The 18,799-nt window shown below is 43.7% G+C and overlaps 1 protein-coding gene and 1 pseudogene across 1 annotated transcript; both read left to right on the top strand.

Moving 5' to 3' along the window:
• The first annotated feature begins 2,214 nt into the window (after positions 1–2,214).
• LOC121535368 (aquaporin FA-CHIP) lies at positions 2,215–4,773 on the top strand. The gene is made up of 4 exons (XM_041842383.2): positions 2,215–2,659; positions 3,506–3,667; positions 3,928–4,008; positions 4,280–4,773. Exons 1-4 carry the CDS (start codon positions 2,297–2,299, stop codon positions 4,457–4,459), a joined length of 786 nt encoding a protein of 261 aa, XP_041698317.1. The 5' UTR covers positions 2,215–2,296; the 3' UTR covers positions 4,460–4,773.
• Positions 4,774–10,063: 5,290 nt separating this feature from the next.
• Positions 10,064–18,001, top strand: LOC121534447 (annotated as a pseudogene).
• The last annotated feature ends 798 nt before the right edge of the window (positions 18,002–18,799 follow it).

Here is an 18,799-nt window from a genome sequence, read left to right as displayed (position 1 = left end):
GGCTCCTCTGTCCTCCACTCGTTACCTGTATTAATGGCACCTGTTTGAACTTGTTATCAGTATAAAAGACACCTGTCCACAACCTCAAACAGTCACACTCCAAACTCCACTATGGCCAAGACCAAAGAGCTGTCAAAGGACACCAGAAACAAAATGGTAGACCTGCACCAGGCTGGGAAGACTGAATCTGCAATAGGTAAGCAGCTTGGTTTGAAGAAATCAACTGTGGGAGCAATTATTAGGAAAAGGAAGACATACAAGACCACTGATAATCTCCCTCGATCTGGGGCTCCACGCAAGATCTCACCCCTTGGGGTCAAAATGATCACAAGAACGGTGAGCAAAAATCCCAGAACCACACGGGGGGACCTAGTGAATGACCTGCAGAGAGCTGGGACCAAAGTAACAAAGCCTACCATCAGTAACACACTACGCCGCCAGGGACTCAAATCCTGCAGTGCCAGACGTGTCCCCCTGCTTAAGCCAGTACATGTCCAGGCCCGTCTGAAGTTTGCTAGAGTGCATTTGGATGATCCAGAAGAGGATTGGGAGAATGTCATATGGTCAGATGAAACCAAAATATAACTTTTTTGGTAAAAACTCAACTCGTCGTGTTTGGAGGACAAAGAATGCTGAGTTGCATCCAAAGAACACCATACCTACTGTGAAGCATGGGGGTGGAAACATCATGCTTTGGGGCTGTTTTTCTGCAAAGGGACCAGGACGACTGATCCGTGTAAAGGAAAGAATGAATGGGGCCATGTATCGTGAGATTTTGAGTGAAAACCTCCTTCCATCAGCAAGGGCATTGAAGATGAAACGTGGCTGGGTCTTTCAGCATGACAATGATCCCAAATACACCGCCCGGCAACGGAGTGGCTTCGTAAGAAGCATTTCAGGTCCTGGAGTGGCCTAGCCAGTCTCCAGATCTCAACCCCATAGAAAATCTTTGGAGGGAGTTGAAAGTCTGTGTTGGCCAGCGACAGCCCCATAACATCACTGCTCTAGAGGAGATCTGCATGGAGGAATGGGCCAAAATACCAGCAACAGTGTGTGAAAACCTTGTGAAGACTTACAGAAAACGTTTGACCTGTGTCATTGCCAACAAAGGGTATATAACAAAGTATTGAGAAACTTTTGTTATTGACCAAATACTTATTTTCCACCATAATTTGCAAATAAATTCATTAAAAATCCTACAATGTGATTTTCTGGATTTTTTTTTCTCATTTTGTCTGTTATAGTTGACATGTACCTATGATGAAAATTACAGGCCTCTCTCATCTTTTTAAGTGGGAGAACTTGCACAATTGGTGGCTGACTAAATACTTTTTTTCCCCACTGTATATATATATGTATATATATATATATATATACACATACAGTACCAGTCAAAAGTTTGGACACACCTACTCATTCAAGGGTTTTTCTTTATTTTTACTATTTTTTACATTGTAGAATAATAGTGAAGACATCAACACTCCGAAATAACACATATGGAATCATGTAGTAACCAAAAAAGTGTTAAACAAATCAAAATATATTTTATATTTGAGATTCTTCAAATAGCCACCCTTTGCCTTGATGACAGCTTTGCACACTCTTGGCATTCTCTCAACCAGCTTCATGAGGTAGTCACCTGGAATGCATTTCAATTAACAGGTGTGCCTTCTTAAAAGTTAATTTGTGGAATTTCTTTCCTTCTTAATGCGTTTGAGCCAATCAGTTGTGTTATGTTAAGTTATGGGGGTATACAGAAGATAGCCCTATTTGGTAAAATACCATATCGACGAAGCGCACACTATAATATTTGAAGATGAAACATGTTCCAATAACACCGTAATTAGAAATCCCAAGCAACGAACCTTGTGGACTCTCACCTTACACTGTAGTCAGAAAGTCTTGCTACTGTAGATGTCTTTATGAATGGAGAAACAAAGTGCCACCAAATACAACTTCATCTATGTCCTACTACAGCCTGTTCTACACCACTACTACTGAAAGTCCAAATAGAGAAAAAAAGAGGAGGTAAGGGCAGGGAGTATGGGAAACAAGAGAGGGATAGGAGGGAGGGAAGAGGGAGAGGAAGACCAGTAAAAGAGTGAGGGAAGGGGGGGAGAAGAAAAAAAGCCTTTTGGATTTCTCCCTTCCCTTTCACTTTTTAGAACCCGCCTCCATTCATTATCAGCAGCAGCCTTATAAATGCAGCCTGTTGATGTTGTTTGTGAGTTCCACTGACACACCACACTACAGCCCATCTCAGAGAAGACCACCATAGGCCCAGGCTGCAGCCAAGATGAGAGAGTTCAAGAGCAAGGCATTCTGGAGGGCCGTACTGGCCGAGCTCGTGGGGATGACCATGTTCATATTCCTCAGCATCTCAGCTGCAATTGGGAACTCAAACAACACCGCTCCTGACCAGGAGGTGAAGGTTTCTCTGACCTTTGGTCTGGCCATCGCCACGCTGGCCCAGAGTTTGGGCCACATCAGTGGAGCCCACCTGAATCCAGCGGTGACACTGGGCATGCTGGCCAGCTGCCAGATCAGCGTGTTCAAGGGGGTGATGTACATCGTGGCTCAGATGCTGGGCTCTGCTCTGGCCAGTGCTATTGTCTACGGAACCCGGCCAGAGGAAAATGCTGCACTAGGGGTCAATGCTGTGAGTGGCACATTTTGGTTAATATGTTTCAGAATGTAAATTTCAATTGAACAATTTGCTGGTGTTGTTTCATTAGAAATGTTGGCTTTCAATTCCATTTAATGGGAAATGTTTGCAGTGTGCAATTTCTTGATAAATGTATATTGTATCTCATAGTTGTTGGGAAACAGCAATGCATGTGAACCTGCATGCACTTCATTGATAAAATAGTTGATTGAACTTAGTTTAATTAAGTTAGACTCAATGATTTTTGAAGGGACTCAAATGGGATGCCATTCATGTTTGATTAGAGTGTACTTGGATGCACCGGCTGCAAACAGTTGACAAACAGAATCATGTGATGTTTTTTTGTACTCACACTAACTCATACTAAGCATAGGTGCTTCTGCTGTCCTCTAGTGAATATAGGATGTACAGCTGCATGGTAGTTACTTTCCCATGCCAGCAAAACCACGCCTCCTATAGACACCAAGTTATATCTGTCTTTTAAGCTATTGATACAGAGGATCATCATATCTATTGGCATTAACGTAATTCTAAATGATCTAAATTGAGCATTAGCAAAGTCTGTAAGATAACATATCTTTCAATCATGTACAATTTCAATGAGTGAGCAAACTAAGACTTGTTCAGACTTTGCCAAATTATAATTACACTATAATCAGGCTGATTTAGATTTCAAATGAGATTTTTTCTCCTCATCCTCCACTTCACCAGTGAAGCCTTTGCTTTGCCAGCTATTTAGAATAGCACAAAGTAGTTGAGAAAATCATCCATCACGCTGATGCACACTGACAAATTGTTTTTGTTTGTTTCCCCCTCTGCCCCCCTCCTTTCCCCTCGTAGCTAAATGGTGTCAGTGCCAGCCAAGGCGTTGGCATCGAGCTCCTGGCTACCTTCCAGCTGGTCCTGTGTGTCATAGCAGTGACTGATAAAAGGCGGCGTGATGTCACCGGCTCTGCCCCCCTGGCCATCGGGCTCTCTGTCGCTCTGGGACACTTGGCAGCCGTAAGTTACTTATAGTAGTTTGTCAACAAGGTATCTCCTCTGACACATGCATCTGATTAACAAAGCATGGATTTAGAAAGTGTTATTGTGATAAATCACCATTGAATGAAAGCTTAATTTTACTCAGTGCAAATGTTGACACTTGAATTTACCCCTTAATCCTACAACCATAAACTATTATTTCAATAGATTTTACAACAGATCTTCTTATCCCTCATATTGTCGTCATATATTTCTCTTGTTGTTGTTGTTGTGTACAGATCAGCTACACAGGCTGTGGTATCAACCCTGCCCGATCCTTTGGACCAGCTTTGATCATGAATGATTATACAAATCACTGGGTAAGTGGAGAGCATGTGTGGGCAGGCACGTGTGTTTTCAGATTCCTTGCATTTAGTGTGACATCAATTCCATGACCAGTAAATTCAATAAACTTGTAAAAGGATTACCAAAGCTGATCTACTTTCAATAAAGAAGTTACTGAGTGACAGCATCTCTATTGTTTCATTGTAAAGTCCAAGATATAACTATTGAAAGCAAAGTTAAAGTTAACCCTGTAATATTTGTCTCCTATCTGTTGATTAATCGATTGACTTCTTTGCACCATGGCAGGTGTACTGGGTGGGGCCAATGAGTGGAGGTGTGGCGGCTGCTTTGGTCTATGACTTCCTACTGTATCCCAAATCTGAGGACTTCCCTGAACGCATGAAGGTCCTTGTTAGTGGCCTGGTGGGAGACTATAATGTTAATGGAGAGGAGACTGCTGCTGTGGAAATGTCATCAACAAAGTAGTGTTGTCATAGCAACACCAAATAGTGTATAGGACTTTAGATTATCTACCAACAGTATACTACTGTAAAGAAAACCTTGACATTTCCTTTAAAATGGCAGCAGTTGAATTGTTATTTCAAAATAATGATAAACAATTTCAAATAAGAGGAGCATTTTTATTTTGATGTGAAGTATTAGGCCTGTTTCATTGAAAATCACACCACTGAACTACCGATTAGTAGGCAAATTGTCACTTGAGTATCACAGGAGGTTGGTGGCACCTTAATTGGGGAGGACGGGCTCGTGGTAATAGCTGAAGCCAAATTAGTGGAATGGTATCAAATACATCAAACACATGATTTCCATGTATTTGATGCCATTCCATTCGCTCTGTTCCGGCCATCAGTATGAGCCGTCCTCCCTTCAGCAGTCTCCACTGTTGAGTATTCACTTCAATTTCTAAACATCTTTAACAAGAGTTGTTGGAACATCTTGCTCTTTGTTAAAATATTTCCCATATCAGTATTCTATATATATAACTATTTGTTTTTGTATATTTTCTATGTACCTGTTTATGTAAGAACTTTTTATTTCTTGATATATATGTATTTCTGTGTGCACCCTTTTGTACGTAAATAAAACACCAGATGTTAACAGATGTTCCCCTCTTGGCATTTGTCTCTTCATAAACTGTTTACTTTAGCAATATCCATTCTCTACATCCAAACAGTACCCTTTTCATTTTTGGACTAGCCATCTCATTAGAACTTCAGAGCCAAACACTTAGCCCATTAATTTGGCTAATACATAATTTATTGAAGTCTAGGTTGTATTGTTGGTTGTATTGTGGGTTGTATTCTGAGTTGTATTGTGGGTTGCATTCTGGGTTGTATTGTGGGTTGTATTCTGGGTTGTATTCCGGGTTGAATTCTGGGTTGTATGATACAAAGATATTTTCAGTCAACGTTGAAGTACTATCTGAACTAGACTACAGTAACACCACTGTTTAGGCTCAGGACCCATAGCCTTATCATCATCCTGTTCATCACCGTCATCGTCATCATCAGTCCATTTCCTTAACTAGAATTGCTGTTAACTGGCTGCTGTCCACTGCATGCGTGAGCCAGTTAAATTTATTGAAAAAATATGAGTAACTTTTAACACACCCCAGTCTTATCTGCATTTTATGTGGTTACAAAAAGTAAAAGCAGAGAGTATTAGAGGCAATATGGGATTCAAAACTTGATTGGAAACAATTGTAAAGGTTTTTGCTTTCTTCTTTGGGTGGGACAAACCATAAATCAGAGGCGTGGGCATGACTGGTTTCTCATTCTGACCAACCTTTCTGAAATGTCTGTTGTTTGAAGTGAAGGATTGTTTGGTGTTATTGTCAGGATTCAATGACCACATTTCCCTACACAGATTCACATCAATCAGTTTGACCTACTCAAAATACAGTGAATAATTCAGTGAACAATAACCATCTGATTTGTTGTAGGCTACAAAGTTCCCCATTCGTAATATCTGAATACCACAGTGACCAAAGCACAAATTTGTTGGTGACTAGAGAGGATATAGTTGTTCTTAGTTTATGGGAATCTATGCAAATCACCACAACATGGTGTATCAACAGATAAACCATTTTATATTAATTTATCAAAATGTAACAAAATAGATTGATTGCCTTGATCATAATAAAAGAAAGGGAAAATAAATGTATGTTATAGGCACAGCAGATACATAAATTGATCTGCATTCCCATTTCAATTGGCTTGCTGCTCAATAGAAGGGGCCTATTAATTTAGGTTGAACATTCAGACCCTTACAGCTAGAATTTAATTGTATAGAATGAATGGACATAACCCTCCATGTATAAGCATGTCCTTTCTATGCAACACTTTTCTATCTGTAACAATACAGGAATGTTTCAGAAGGAAAACTAAAGAAAAGAGGGCGGGGCAATGTGATGTCCATAGTCAATGCAATGGCCCTGTTCAAATCCTTTAAAAGTGCATCCTTCCTTTTTAACTTCAGTGAAATAATCCCAGATTAGAAATGACTGGACAGGTGAAAGCCATATGCTGTAGCCGTTGTAGTCACCTGCCAAATCATGTCATGTCTAATCAGTGATTACTTCAAGGAATGGAGAAAGGAAATATGAATTCTAACTGGGCCACTTAGGGCTCTATTCAATCCGCCTCGTGGAAGTTCAGCTTTACAGCATGATTGAAATTTAAAGGCGATGTTCCTGCTTTAGCAGAGTCAGCATTCATGGTAAATGCTGCATATGACAGCTCAATCTGAAATCACCTTTACATTTCTATCGCGGAATCTGTAACACTTCAGCTTTACAGATTGAATAGAGCCCCTATTGTGACATGGCTCTCATCTGATTCAATCAAACCAGACAGTTGAAAAAACACACCTGATTCAAGCCAAACAATTTACTCAAAATGAAATTTTGGGTAAGGTGTTAGTTGCAGGACTAAACCCTATGAGGGTGTATGTTACAAACTTAGCATACCAGCTTCAGTAGTGCTCCATAATACCATTGACCTAGTGCCCATGCCAAGTTTATACTTGTTTTATATTGAACTAGCAGAACCATGGTGGCAGCTCCCACATAAAAAAAACGACAGTTTACTATAGAATACTACAGTACTTACTATAGAATTCTGTAGTATTTTATTTTATTTATTTAACCTTTATTTAACTAGGCAAGTCAGTTAAGAACAAATTCTTATTTGCAATGACAGCCTACCAAAAGGCAAAAGGCCTCCTGTGGTGACGGGGGCTGGGATTAAAAATAAATAAATAAAATATAGGTCAAAACACACATCACGACAAGAGAGACACCACAACACTACATAAAGAGAGACCTAAGACAACCACATAGCATGACGGCAACACATGACAACACAGCATGGTAACAACATACCATGACAACAACATAGTAGCAACACAACATGGTAGCAGCATAAAACATGGTACAAACATTATTGGGCACAGACAACAGCACTAAGGGCAAGAAGGTAGAATACTATACTACACACTGTAGTATCCCTCAATCATGTGTAGTACTTAGTATATCATTTTGTAGTCTACTGTAGAATACTAAATACTGCAGTATTATCCACACAAAAAAAACACTGTAGTAAATGCTACAGAAATGTCTGTAAAACACTAGTCCACAAAAAAACACTCAATTTTTTAAACTATAGTAAACAGTATTTAATTTGCATATATCCTGCCCATTCCCCTCCCCCATATCCCAATTTGTGCCACCCATAAGTAAGAAACCTACATGCCAAGTATAGACATATATTGTGTTCCCTACATATTATAGAAAAGAGCAGAAGTGCTGAACTATCTGTAGTCAGTCAACCAACCAACCAACCAGTGCCTACCTACCTACAGGCTATGGAACATTTGCTCTTTTAGTATTTCTCTAGTATGTTTCCTCAAGGAGAAACTCCCAGTAATGGACACCAAAAATGGTCATATCACATTATCTGGTGTACAATCTGTAGCTAACCTGAACCCAGCCATCACCCTGGGTTTGTTGGTCAGCTGCCAGTTCAGCATCCTCAGAGCTCTGTTCTACATCCTGGCCCAGATGCTGGTTAGTGTTATAGTGTTGGAAGTCAGGCCAAAAACCACAGATTCACTTGGTGTTAAGAAAGTAAGTGTGGTGCATGTGATTCCAGTTTATGGGATTAATGCCTTGTAATTGAAAGGGTGGTGTTATGTGATGTTTGCTCCACACGTTTGGAAATTTAGTGATGTTTGGGGAATTGTGTGTCTTGCATACCGATGACGGACAGTCACTGACTCAGTAGCCTACCATGAGTTGATCCCAAAATAATTTACATTATACACAAGTTAACTTGGGATTTAAGTGAAAACTGAATTTCCATGTTAATGGAGTCCTTTGTAGCATATGCCGCTCCAGCTCAGGCCTCTGTACAGGAGTTGCAACACGTTGACAAGATTTAGATTTCAATGTCCTCTAAACGTGTTAGCCATGTATTGAATCAAGAGCGGCACGTTCATCAAACAGCTCTATGCATTGAGTTAATGGGTTTTCCTCTAATTTTGTCCTTTTATAATAAGCTCTCCCTTCCTGGCAGCCATTGTTGGAGCTGAATGAAACAGAGCCGCCTTATCTTTCAACTCCCTCTGCTTAAATACATCCTTGGAATGATGGTAATTCCATTGTATTTTCTGACGGTTATGCGGGGCGAGACTAACTAAATGCTTCCCTGTTCTCTTCTCTTGTAGTTTAATGGAATCAAGGTTTTGGCATATAATTTCTTCTCACCCTCCAGCTTGTGCTGTGTGTCATAGCAACCACTGATAGAAGGTGGAGTGATGTCTCAGGTTCTGATGTCCTGCTGTTGGCAATCGGGCCCTTAGTAGGTCTTGGACACCTTGTAGGGGTGAGTAAATCAAAGCCATTATATTGTTTTAATCTACCCTGGAAACGATTCATGCCTTGCAGTGCAGTGGTATAACACACAAATTGGATAATTTACCTCACTAGTCTCAACGCCAGCTGTAACACACCTGGGTCATGTTCAGTAGGGCACACCATAGCAAAAATGTTTTCAGACACTAAATGAAAAAAATCTGTATTCTTATTGGAAGAGTTCAGGTAGTTTCCTACTGAACACTAGCCTAATGTTCATGTAAAGGTAAATAGTCCACTGGTCTTTCCACTCAATTCGGCCCATTAATTCTACAGATCAGCTACACAATGCAATCATCCTGAAAGCCTTGGACGACCACTGGGTATGTTTTGAATATGAACAGTCTGTAACTAGCATGTTTCAGTTTGGACCAGCGAGAGATGCTAACCCTATGCTTGATCAATCCTATGAAAATGAATGCCTTTGTGTCAATTGTGTAATGAAAATTGTCCTTTGTTTTGGTACCTTCTAGGTGTACTGGACCGGGCCTATAAGTGGAGGTCTGGTGGCGGCTCTGCTCTGACTTCCTCCTCCATCCCAGGTCTGAGAAGATGACAGATCGCCTGAAGGTCCTGTGCTGTGGCCCAGACGTAGAGGACCTAGAGACCAAAGTGGAGGAGGAACCCCTACTGGAGGAGGCCGGTGATCTTGCAGGGACTAAGTAACAGTGTTCAAATAATACTAGACGTATAAGATACCGTTTTGTATTTGTCTGTGATGACTGATACACCCTGTAGCATGTTTGGCTTCTTGTCAGAAATAAAGCATGGTCATCCATTTGAATGTCCTGTTTTCAACTTTAATAATCTTTAATTTTAATTTCTAAATTTAACATATTGATATTTGACAAATGTAAATCAATTGAATTTTAGAGAATGTGTTTTAAGAGTTCCTGTATAGTCATGTTTCTCGGTCACTTTTCAGTGTAACAATTTCTGTTTAGAACTGAGGTACATCTTTTATGGGGTGACTGAGAAAAAGGGGTGAAACCTCAAGTCCCTTGTTAAAGTTGTATTTCCTGTTACTTTGAATGTCAATGTCAGCATCCTCCCACTTTCACTAGGGACCTACAGTAACACTGTGGTATAAATGCTGCTTGGCTTTCATTGTTAGTATCACTGAAGACACAACACAAACACCACCCAACACCACATTGATGGGAGAACTCAGAAGTTGGGCATTTTGGCGGGCCGTTCTAGCAGAGTTAATCGATATGATCCTCTTCATATTCATCGATATCTCCTCTGCTATCGGGAATACCCATAACTCCAAGCCTGACCAGGAGGTTAAAGTAGCGTTAGCCTTTGGTCTGGCCATCGCCACGCTGGCCCAGAGTTTGGGCCACATCAGTGGAGCCCACCTGAACCCAGCCATCACCCTGGGTCTGCTGGTCAGCTGCCAGATCAGTGTGTTCAAGGCGGTGTTCTACATCCTGGCTCAGATGCTGGGAGCTGTAGTAGCTAGTGTCATAGTGTATGGAGTCAAGCTATCAAAACATTGATGCACTGGGGGTCAATCATGTGAGTGGACATCACTTTTGACTGTTTTCAGATTATTGGCTAATATGGAGAGATTTCAAACAATAACAAAGCGGTCACCCGGCCACTGTTTTAGGAGAAAGCTGAGTGCTGGGTCTGGGAAAATGTAATCACTTTCAAATTTATATACAGAACTATGGATGCAAAGACTGACCATCCATGTTAACAAAATAAAAGTTTGAACCATGTTTTGAGGCTATATAGTGTTTGTTTACATTTATGTTTTTAAAAAATACATTAAAAAAAGGAGTTAAATATGCTTATATTTGGGGTTCTGATGGGGATTTATAAGTTATATTCTTCAGGAATCAATGGATATATACTGTATAATTAATTTAAAAGTACACAAAATGATGTACCAATTGCAGATTTCCACTTTAAGTATTAAAATGCTGAAAATATAAATTTGGAATTAATTCATTTAAAATGGAATTGATTCAGACATGTTGAAGACATTTGGGAAAATTTTAATCTAAATTAAGCTGACACTCATGTACTTTAAATCAGACTGACTTAATCAACGCTTGAGTCGTCATACATCTCAGATCTCATCTCAGATACCACCTAATGTTTCACAAGCTCATCATATCCTCTCCTGTCTTTTCCAGCTAAATAAGATAAGTGTAGGACAAGGGTTCGGCATCGAGTTCCTGGCTACCTTCCAGCTGGTCCTGTGTGTCATAGCAGTGACTGATAAAAGGCGTGGGGATATCACCGGCTCTGCCCCTCTGGCCATCGGGCTCTCTGTGGGTCTGGGACATCTTGCAGCCGTAAGTGAATAATGCTACTCAAACATGTGTGCTGATAAACATGTCTTCAGCTTTACACTGTAGATATACAGTAGATTATAGTCTTGCTATAAACAAACTTCAGGAAAATCCATAACATCTCCAGTGTAAGTGCAATATAGTGGTACAGTATAGCATAAGCATGCCATAAAATGCAAGGGGTAATCTTAAAGAGGACACTCCTGTAGTGTATGTTTAACATTAAGTTATAGGAACTGAGAGGAATAGATTGCATCTCTGCAATAGATTACCATGTTTTTTTGTGGCCTTACTGCCCACCGTTCAATTAACTATTGTCTTGTCATCACAATAAGAATAGGATAAACATGGGCTATTATTTTAAATGTATTTTAATTTCTGATGGAATTGTGCATGTGTTTGCCTGTGTTTTCCTATGCTATCACGCTGAATATGAATGACTGGTATAGAGTTTGTGAATTGTTTCTATCCTCAGATCAGTTTCACTGGATGTGGCATTAATTTTAATTATCCAGGTTGGTCTCATTCAGACAAAAAAAAAGAAAACAGAGACGTGTTCCACATAGCAACTCTCTTGGTTCAGTACAGATATTTAATTGTTGGTGATTTGGACGGAGTCAGGCGCAGGAGGGGTAAATCACAGAATAAATTGTTTATTCTGCAAATACAGCGGTACGCAGCAATGCGTAAAACAATTACAGTGCGGTATAACGGCGCACTGGAGAAAACAAAACACACAGGTGAATATCCCGGCGATACAGTACAAGAAGGCTCCACCGAGCTATCGACACCTTCACATGAAACAATCACACACAAAGACATGGGGGGCAGAGGAAATACTTATACAGGGACTGATGAGGGGATATGAACCAGGTGTGTGTAAAAACAAGACAAAACAAATGAAATGATGAGATGAGGAGCGGAGTGGCTAGAAGGCCGGTGACGATGTCCAGAGGGGGCAGAGGGACCTCCCGCACCTCAGACTCCTGGAGCGGACCAGCCACCACCGGCCTGAGGAGAGATACGTGAAACGAGGGGTTAATACGGTAATCAGGAGGGAGCAGCAACCTATACGTAACCTCGATAACTCTCCTCAGGACTTTGAACGGCCCCACAAACCGCGGGCTCAGCTTCCGGCAGGACAGGCGGAGGGGCAGGTTCCGGGTCGAGAGCCAGACCCGATCACCCGGTACAAAGACAGGGGCCTCACTGCAGTGGCGGTCAGCGTCCTGGAGGTGGACATGGGCGGTGTTCAACATCTCCTCCGCGTGCCGAAACCAGTCATCCACCGCGGGAGCTTCGGTCTGGCTCTGATGCCACGGTGCCAGGACCGGCAGATACCCTAAAACACATTGAAAAGGAGATAGTGGAGGAGTGGCGGAGAAAGTTCTGGGGATATTCGGCACATGGCAAGAACACTGACCACTCACCCGGCTGGTCCTGGCAGTAGGACCGCAGGAACCTACCCACATCCTGATTCACCCGTTCCACCTGTCCATTAGATTCGGGGTGAAACCCAGAGGTCAGGCTGACCGAGACCCCCAGACGTTCCATGAACGCCTTCCAGACCCTAGACGTGAACTGGGGACCCCAGTCAGACACTATGTCATCTGGCACCCCATAGTGCCGGAAGACGTGAGTAAACAGGGCTTCCACAGTTTGCAGGGCCGTGGGCAGACCTGGCAGAGGAAGGAGGCAGCAGGCTTTAGAAAAGCGGTCCACAACGACCAGGATGGTGGTGTTACCCTGAGAGAGGGGAAGATCAGTTAGGAAGTCAATCAATAAGTGGGACCATGGCCATTGTGGAACTGGTAAGGGATGTAACTTACCCGCTGGAAGGTACCTAGGTGCCTTACTCTGGGCGCACACTGAGCAGGAGGAGACATACACCCTCACGTCCTTAGCCAAGGTAGGTCACCAGTACTTCCCGGTCAGGCAGCGCACTGTACAGCCGATGTCTGGGTGACCAGAGGAGGGGGACGTGTGTGCCCAATAGATAAGAGGATCACAGACAACAGACGGCACGTACCGCAGCCCAGCTGGGCACTGAGGTGGAGATGGCTCTGTGCGTAACGCCCGCTCTATGTCCGTGTCCACCGCCCACACTACTGCGCCACAATGCAGGAGGCCGGGAGTTTGGGGATGTTGTCTGTGGGCTTCTCCTCTGTGTTGTACAGCCGCGACAGTGCATCTGCCTTCACGTTCTTTGTGCCTGGTATATAGGACAGCGTGAAATGAAACCGGGTGAAGAACAAGGCCCACCTGGCCTGGCGAGGGTTCAGCCTCCTCGCTGCCCGGATGCACTCCAGGTTACGGTGGTCAGTCCAGACGAGGAAAGGGTGTTTCGCCCCCTCAAGCCAGTGCCTCCACGCGGTCAGGGCTCTGACAACAGCCAACAGCTCCCGATCACCAACGTCAAAGTTCTGCTCCGCCGGGCTGAGCTTCTTAGAGAAGAAGGCACAGGGGCAGAGCTTGGGTGGCGTGCCTGAGCATTGGGATAGGATAGCGCCTACCCCTACCTCGGACGCATCCACCTCCACTACGAACGGCAATGATGGATCGGGATGGGCCAGTACCGGGGCTGAGGTGAACAGAGCCCTCAGGTTACTGAAAGCCCTGTCAGCCTCAGCAGACCAGCAGAGCCGGGACGGCCCACCCTTCAACAGAGAGGTGATGGGAGCTGCGACCTTGCCAAAGCCCCGGATAAACCTCCGATAGTAATTGGCGAAGCCAATGAAGCGCTGAACCTCCTTTACCGTGGTTGGAGTCGGCCAATTACACACGGCTGAAATGCGGTCTCCCTCCATCTCCACACCTGAGGTGGTGATGTGGTATCCGAGGAAAGAGACGGGTTGTTGGAAGAACAGACACTTTTCTGCCTTGGCATATAGGTCATGCTCCAACAGTCGGCCCAGCACTCTGCGAACCAGGGACACATGCTCGGCACGCGTAGCGGAATACACCAGAATGTCATCGATGTAGACCACCACACCCCGACCAAGCATGTCCCGAAACACCTCGTTCACAAAGGACTGGAAGACTGATGGAGCATTCATCAACTCGTACGGCATCACCTGGTATTCATAATGCCCCGTGGTTGTGCTAAATGCTGTCTTCCATTCGTCCCCTTCCCAGGACGCACCAGGTTGTACGCACTCCTGAGATCTAATTTCGTGAAGAAGCGTGCCCCATGCATTGATTCGATAACAGAGGAGATGAGGGGTAGAGGGTAACTATAGCGAATGGTAGTTTGATTAAGTGCACGGTAATCAATGCAAGGGCGCAGACCTCCGTCTTTCTTCTTCACGAAAAAGAAACTCGAGGAGGCGGGTGAAGTGGAGGGACGTACACTACCATTCAAAAGTTTGGGGTCACTTAGAAATGTCCTTGTTTTCCATGAAAACATACATGAAATGAGTTTGAATAGGAAATATAGCAAAATGCATAGGAAATGTAGTCATTGACAAGGTTAGAAATAATGATTTTTAATAGAAATAATAATTGTGCCCTTCAAACTTTGCTTTTGTTAAAGGATCCTCCATTTGCAGAAATTAAAGCCTTACAGGCATTCTAGTTGTCAATTTGTTGAGGTAATCTGAAGAGATTTCACCTCATGCTTCCTGAAGCACCTCCCACAAGTGGGATTGGCTTGATGGACACTTCTTACATACCATACGGTCAAGCTGCTCCCACAACAGCTCAATAGGGTTGAGATCCGGTGACTGTGCTGGCCACTCCATTATAGATAGAATACCAGCTGACTGCTTCTTCCCTAAATAGTTGTTGTATAGTTTGGAGCTGTGCTTTGGGTCATTGTCCTGTTGTAGGAGGAAATTGGCTCCAATCAAGCGCCGTACAAATCTGTACAAATCTCCCACTTTACCACCACCAAAGCACCCTCAGACCATCACATTGCCTCCACCATGCTTGACAGATGGCATCAAGCACTCCTCCAGCATCTTTTCATTTGGTCTGCGTCTCACAAATGTTCTTCTTTGTGATCCGAACACCTAAAACTTCGATTTGTTTTTCCATAACACTTTTTTCCAATCTTCCTCTGTCCAGTGTCTGTGTTCTTTTTCCCATCTTAATCTTTTATTTTTATTGGCCAGTCTGAGATATGGCTTTTTCTTTGCAACTCTGCCTAGAAGGTCAGCATCCCGGAGTCGCCTCTTCACTGTTGACGTTGAGACTGGTGTTTTGTGGGTACTATTTAATGAAGCTGCCAGTTGAGGACCTGTGAGGCGTCTGTTTCTCAAACTAGACACTCTAACGTATTTGTCCTCTTGCTCAGTTGTGCACCGGGGCCTCCCACTCCTCTTTCTATTCTGGTTACAGCCGGTTTGCGCTCTTCTGTGAAGGGAGTAGTACACAGCGTTGTACGATATCTTCAGTTTCTTGGCAATTTCTCGCATGGAATAGCCTTCATTTCTCAGAACAAGAATAGACTGACGAGTTTCAGAAGAAAGTTATTTGCTTCTGGCCATTTTGAGCCTGTAATCGAACCCACAATTGCTGATGCTCCAGATACTCAACTAGTCTCAAGAAGACCAGTTTTATTTCTTCTTTAATCCGCACAGTTAACAGTTTTCAGCTGTGCTAACATAATTGCAAAAGGGTTTTCTAATGATCAATTAGCCTTTTAAAATGATAAACTTGGATTAGCAAACACAACGTGCCATTGGAACACAGGACTGACGGTTGCTGATAATGGGCCTCTGTATGCCTATGTAGATATTCCATAAAAAAATCAGCCATTTCCAGCTACAGTAGCCATTTACAACATTAACAATGTCTACACTGTATTTCTGATCAATTTGATGTTATTTTAATGGACAAAAAAATTGCTTTTCTTTCGAAAACAAGGACATTTCTAAGTGACCCCAAACTTTTGAACGGTAGTGTATGAACCCCTGGCGCAGGGACTCGGAAACGTATGTCTCCATAGCCTCCGTTTCATCCTGCGACAAGGGATATACATGACTCCTGGGAGGCACAGCGTCTAACCTGAGGTTTATCGCGCAATCCCCCGCCCGATGGGGTGGTAATTTGGTCGCCTGCATTTTGGAAAATGTGTGCGCCATGTCGAGGTATTCGGGTGGAATGCGCACGGTGGAGGTAGTGTCTGGACTTTCCACCGTGGTTGCACAAACGGAAACAGCTAGACACCTACCCTGACACTCTTGTGACCACCCCGTGAGAACCCTCTGTGGCCATGAAAAGGTGGGGTCGTGTAGTGCTAGCCAGGGAAGGCCCAACACAACAGGGAAATCAGGGGACTCAATAATATGAAAGGTGATTTGCTCCCTATGGGTCTCCTGCGTAATCATAGTGACTGGTGCTCTAACATCCCCAACAAAACCTGACCCTAATGGTCGACTGTCAAGTGCTTTGATGGACAATGGAATGGACAGGGGAACCAATGTAATACGTAGACTATTAGCTAAAGACCTGTCCATAAAGTTCCCAGCTGCGCCTGAATCGACTAGCGCCTTACACTGGGGAACTACCGTATTATCAGGGAAGTGGACGTGGATGGTGAAATGCGCAGCAAGGGCTCTGAACGAGTGTGGGTTTGTGCTACCTGGGGTGACTCGAGAGTGCCCTGCCTGCCGCCTCCAGACCCAGAAGAACTCTGACGACAGCGTGCAGCAGAATGTCCTCTCTTGCCACAAGAGTGACACTGGATCTGTCGTCCTCCGTTCTCCCGGATCGCTGCACCACCCAGCTCCATCAGAACGTGAGCCGGGTTGAAGGGGGGTGAAATGGGCAGGCCCCTTCCAGGACGTCCTCTCGAAGCCAGCAGGTTGTCCAACCGGATGGCCATGTCAACCAGTTGGTTGAAGGTCAACGTGGTATCCCGGCAGGCTAGCTCCCTTTGGACGTCCTCACGCAGGCTGCACCGGAAGCGGTCGATGAGGACCCGCTCGTTCCACACAGACCCAGCCGCTAGAGCTCTAAACTCCAGGGCAAAGTCTTGCGCGGTCCTCGTCCCCTGCTTCAGATGGACCAGCTGGTCGCTCAGCTGGTTCCGCAGGGTCAGGTCCTCTCCTCTCCAGGCACTGGACGACCTGTAGAACCCGATCCATATCTTCGCCCAAGCTGGCTAACATGTTGGAATGCTCCCGGACCCGCTCAACGACTCCAGGCATATTCCCTGCTCCTGCTGACTCCATGCTGTCAGGTGTGTGATTCTGTAGCGGGTGATTTGGACGGAGTCAGGCGCAGGAGGGGTACATCACAGAATAAATATTTTATTCAGCAAATACAGCGGTACGCAGCAATGCGTAAAACAACTACAGTGCAGTATAACGGCGCACTGGAGAAAACAAAACACACGGGTGAATATCCCGGCGTTATAGTACAAGAAGGCTCCACCGAGCTATCAACACTTCCACATGAAACAATCACACACAAAGACATGGGGGGTAGAGGGAATACTTATACAGGGACTGATGAGGGGATATAAACCAGGTGTGTGCAAAAACAAGACTAAACAAATGGAATGATGAGATGAGGAGCGGCAGTAGCTAGAAGGCCGGTGATGACGAACGCCGAAGCCTGCCCGAACAAGGAGAGGAGGCAGCTTCGGAGGAAGTCGTGACACTGGGGCCGATGTGTGGAGGTGTAGCGGCAGCCCTTATCTATGACTTCCTCCTGTATCATAGAAGTGCTGACTTCAGTAAGCAGAGGAATGTTCTGGTCAGTAGGCCAGACAAGGAGAATGATGCCCCAGAGGAGGGCAGCAGTAGCCCTGGACCCAGTCAGTGTCCCAGACGGGACAAGTAGACAAGTTGACTAACAAGTAGCCTACCAAATGTTGGAAATTATAAGCAGAAAAATGTCTAAATTGTACTTAAAAACCTTGTTCTGCAGTCTCTGCCAGCCGCTGAAAGATCAAAACATAAAATTAATTTAAACTGTCAGTTTGATTTATGCAGTTATCTACTTTTATTGTTGCTGTAACAGACATGTTATATAGTGTTTCTGCTTGTCCTGTGTTGAAGGTTGATACATTTGTACACCTAGGGGACAGTTCAACATTTTCTGTAAAAATAATTGCACCCTCCCCCTCATAAAATTAACAAGAAATAATGTTTACGACCACAAATAACAATCACTGTAGCAAGCCTGTGTTTTTGAACGTAGATATTGACTTTGCCACTTCAGCATGCTTTTGTGGCACAGTCGATGCCACGCAAGGCTACGGGCCAGAAGGTTGAGGATTCGCTGACCACCACGGACGAGCTAACTCTCTCTGCCTGTTTCCTTAGAACTACACTACAATCAGAGCCGGCTGCAGACAATGATCATCTAGGTGGAAATCAGATTTATTATTGTGATGCTATATTTATAATTATAAAAATGATATGCAACAAATATATGCAACACCACAATCTGCACAGTTTGAATGCTGGAATTATATTTTGGACGAACGTGCACCGGTAGCCTACAGGAGACTTTTGAAGTAGCCTAATCAGATTAAAACATTGTGACTAGTTGTGTTTATGCCGCACATAAAAGGTAATGCATTTTAAAAGTTAAATGACCAATATTTAGGCTATAGGCTATTGAAGCGTTATTGGT

The sequence above is a fragment of the Coregonus clupeaformis genome, chromosome 21, assembly GCF_020615455.1.
Source record: "Coregonus clupeaformis isolate EN_2021a chromosome 21, ASM2061545v1, whole genome shotgun sequence".
Taxonomy (NCBI): Eukaryota; Metazoa; Chordata; class Actinopteri; order Salmoniformes; family Salmonidae; genus Coregonus; species Coregonus clupeaformis.
The sequence above is the reverse complement of the archived record's forward strand: the minus strand, read 5'-3'. Positions and strand labels throughout refer to the sequence as shown.

Coding starts and splice junctions, on each gene's coding strand:
- LOC121535368 (XM_041842383.2), top strand. CDS start 2,297: ATGAGAGAGTTCAAGAGCAAGGCATTCTGGAGGGCCGTACTGGCCGAG. Junction 2,660..3,505: donor CTGCACTAGGGGTCAATGCT/GTGAGTGGCACA, acceptor TTCCCCTCGTAG/CTAAATGGTGTCAGTGCCAG. Junction 4,009..4,279: donor ATGATTATACAAATCACTGG/GTAAGTGGAGAG, acceptor GCACCATGGCAG/GTGTACTGGGTGGGGCCAAT.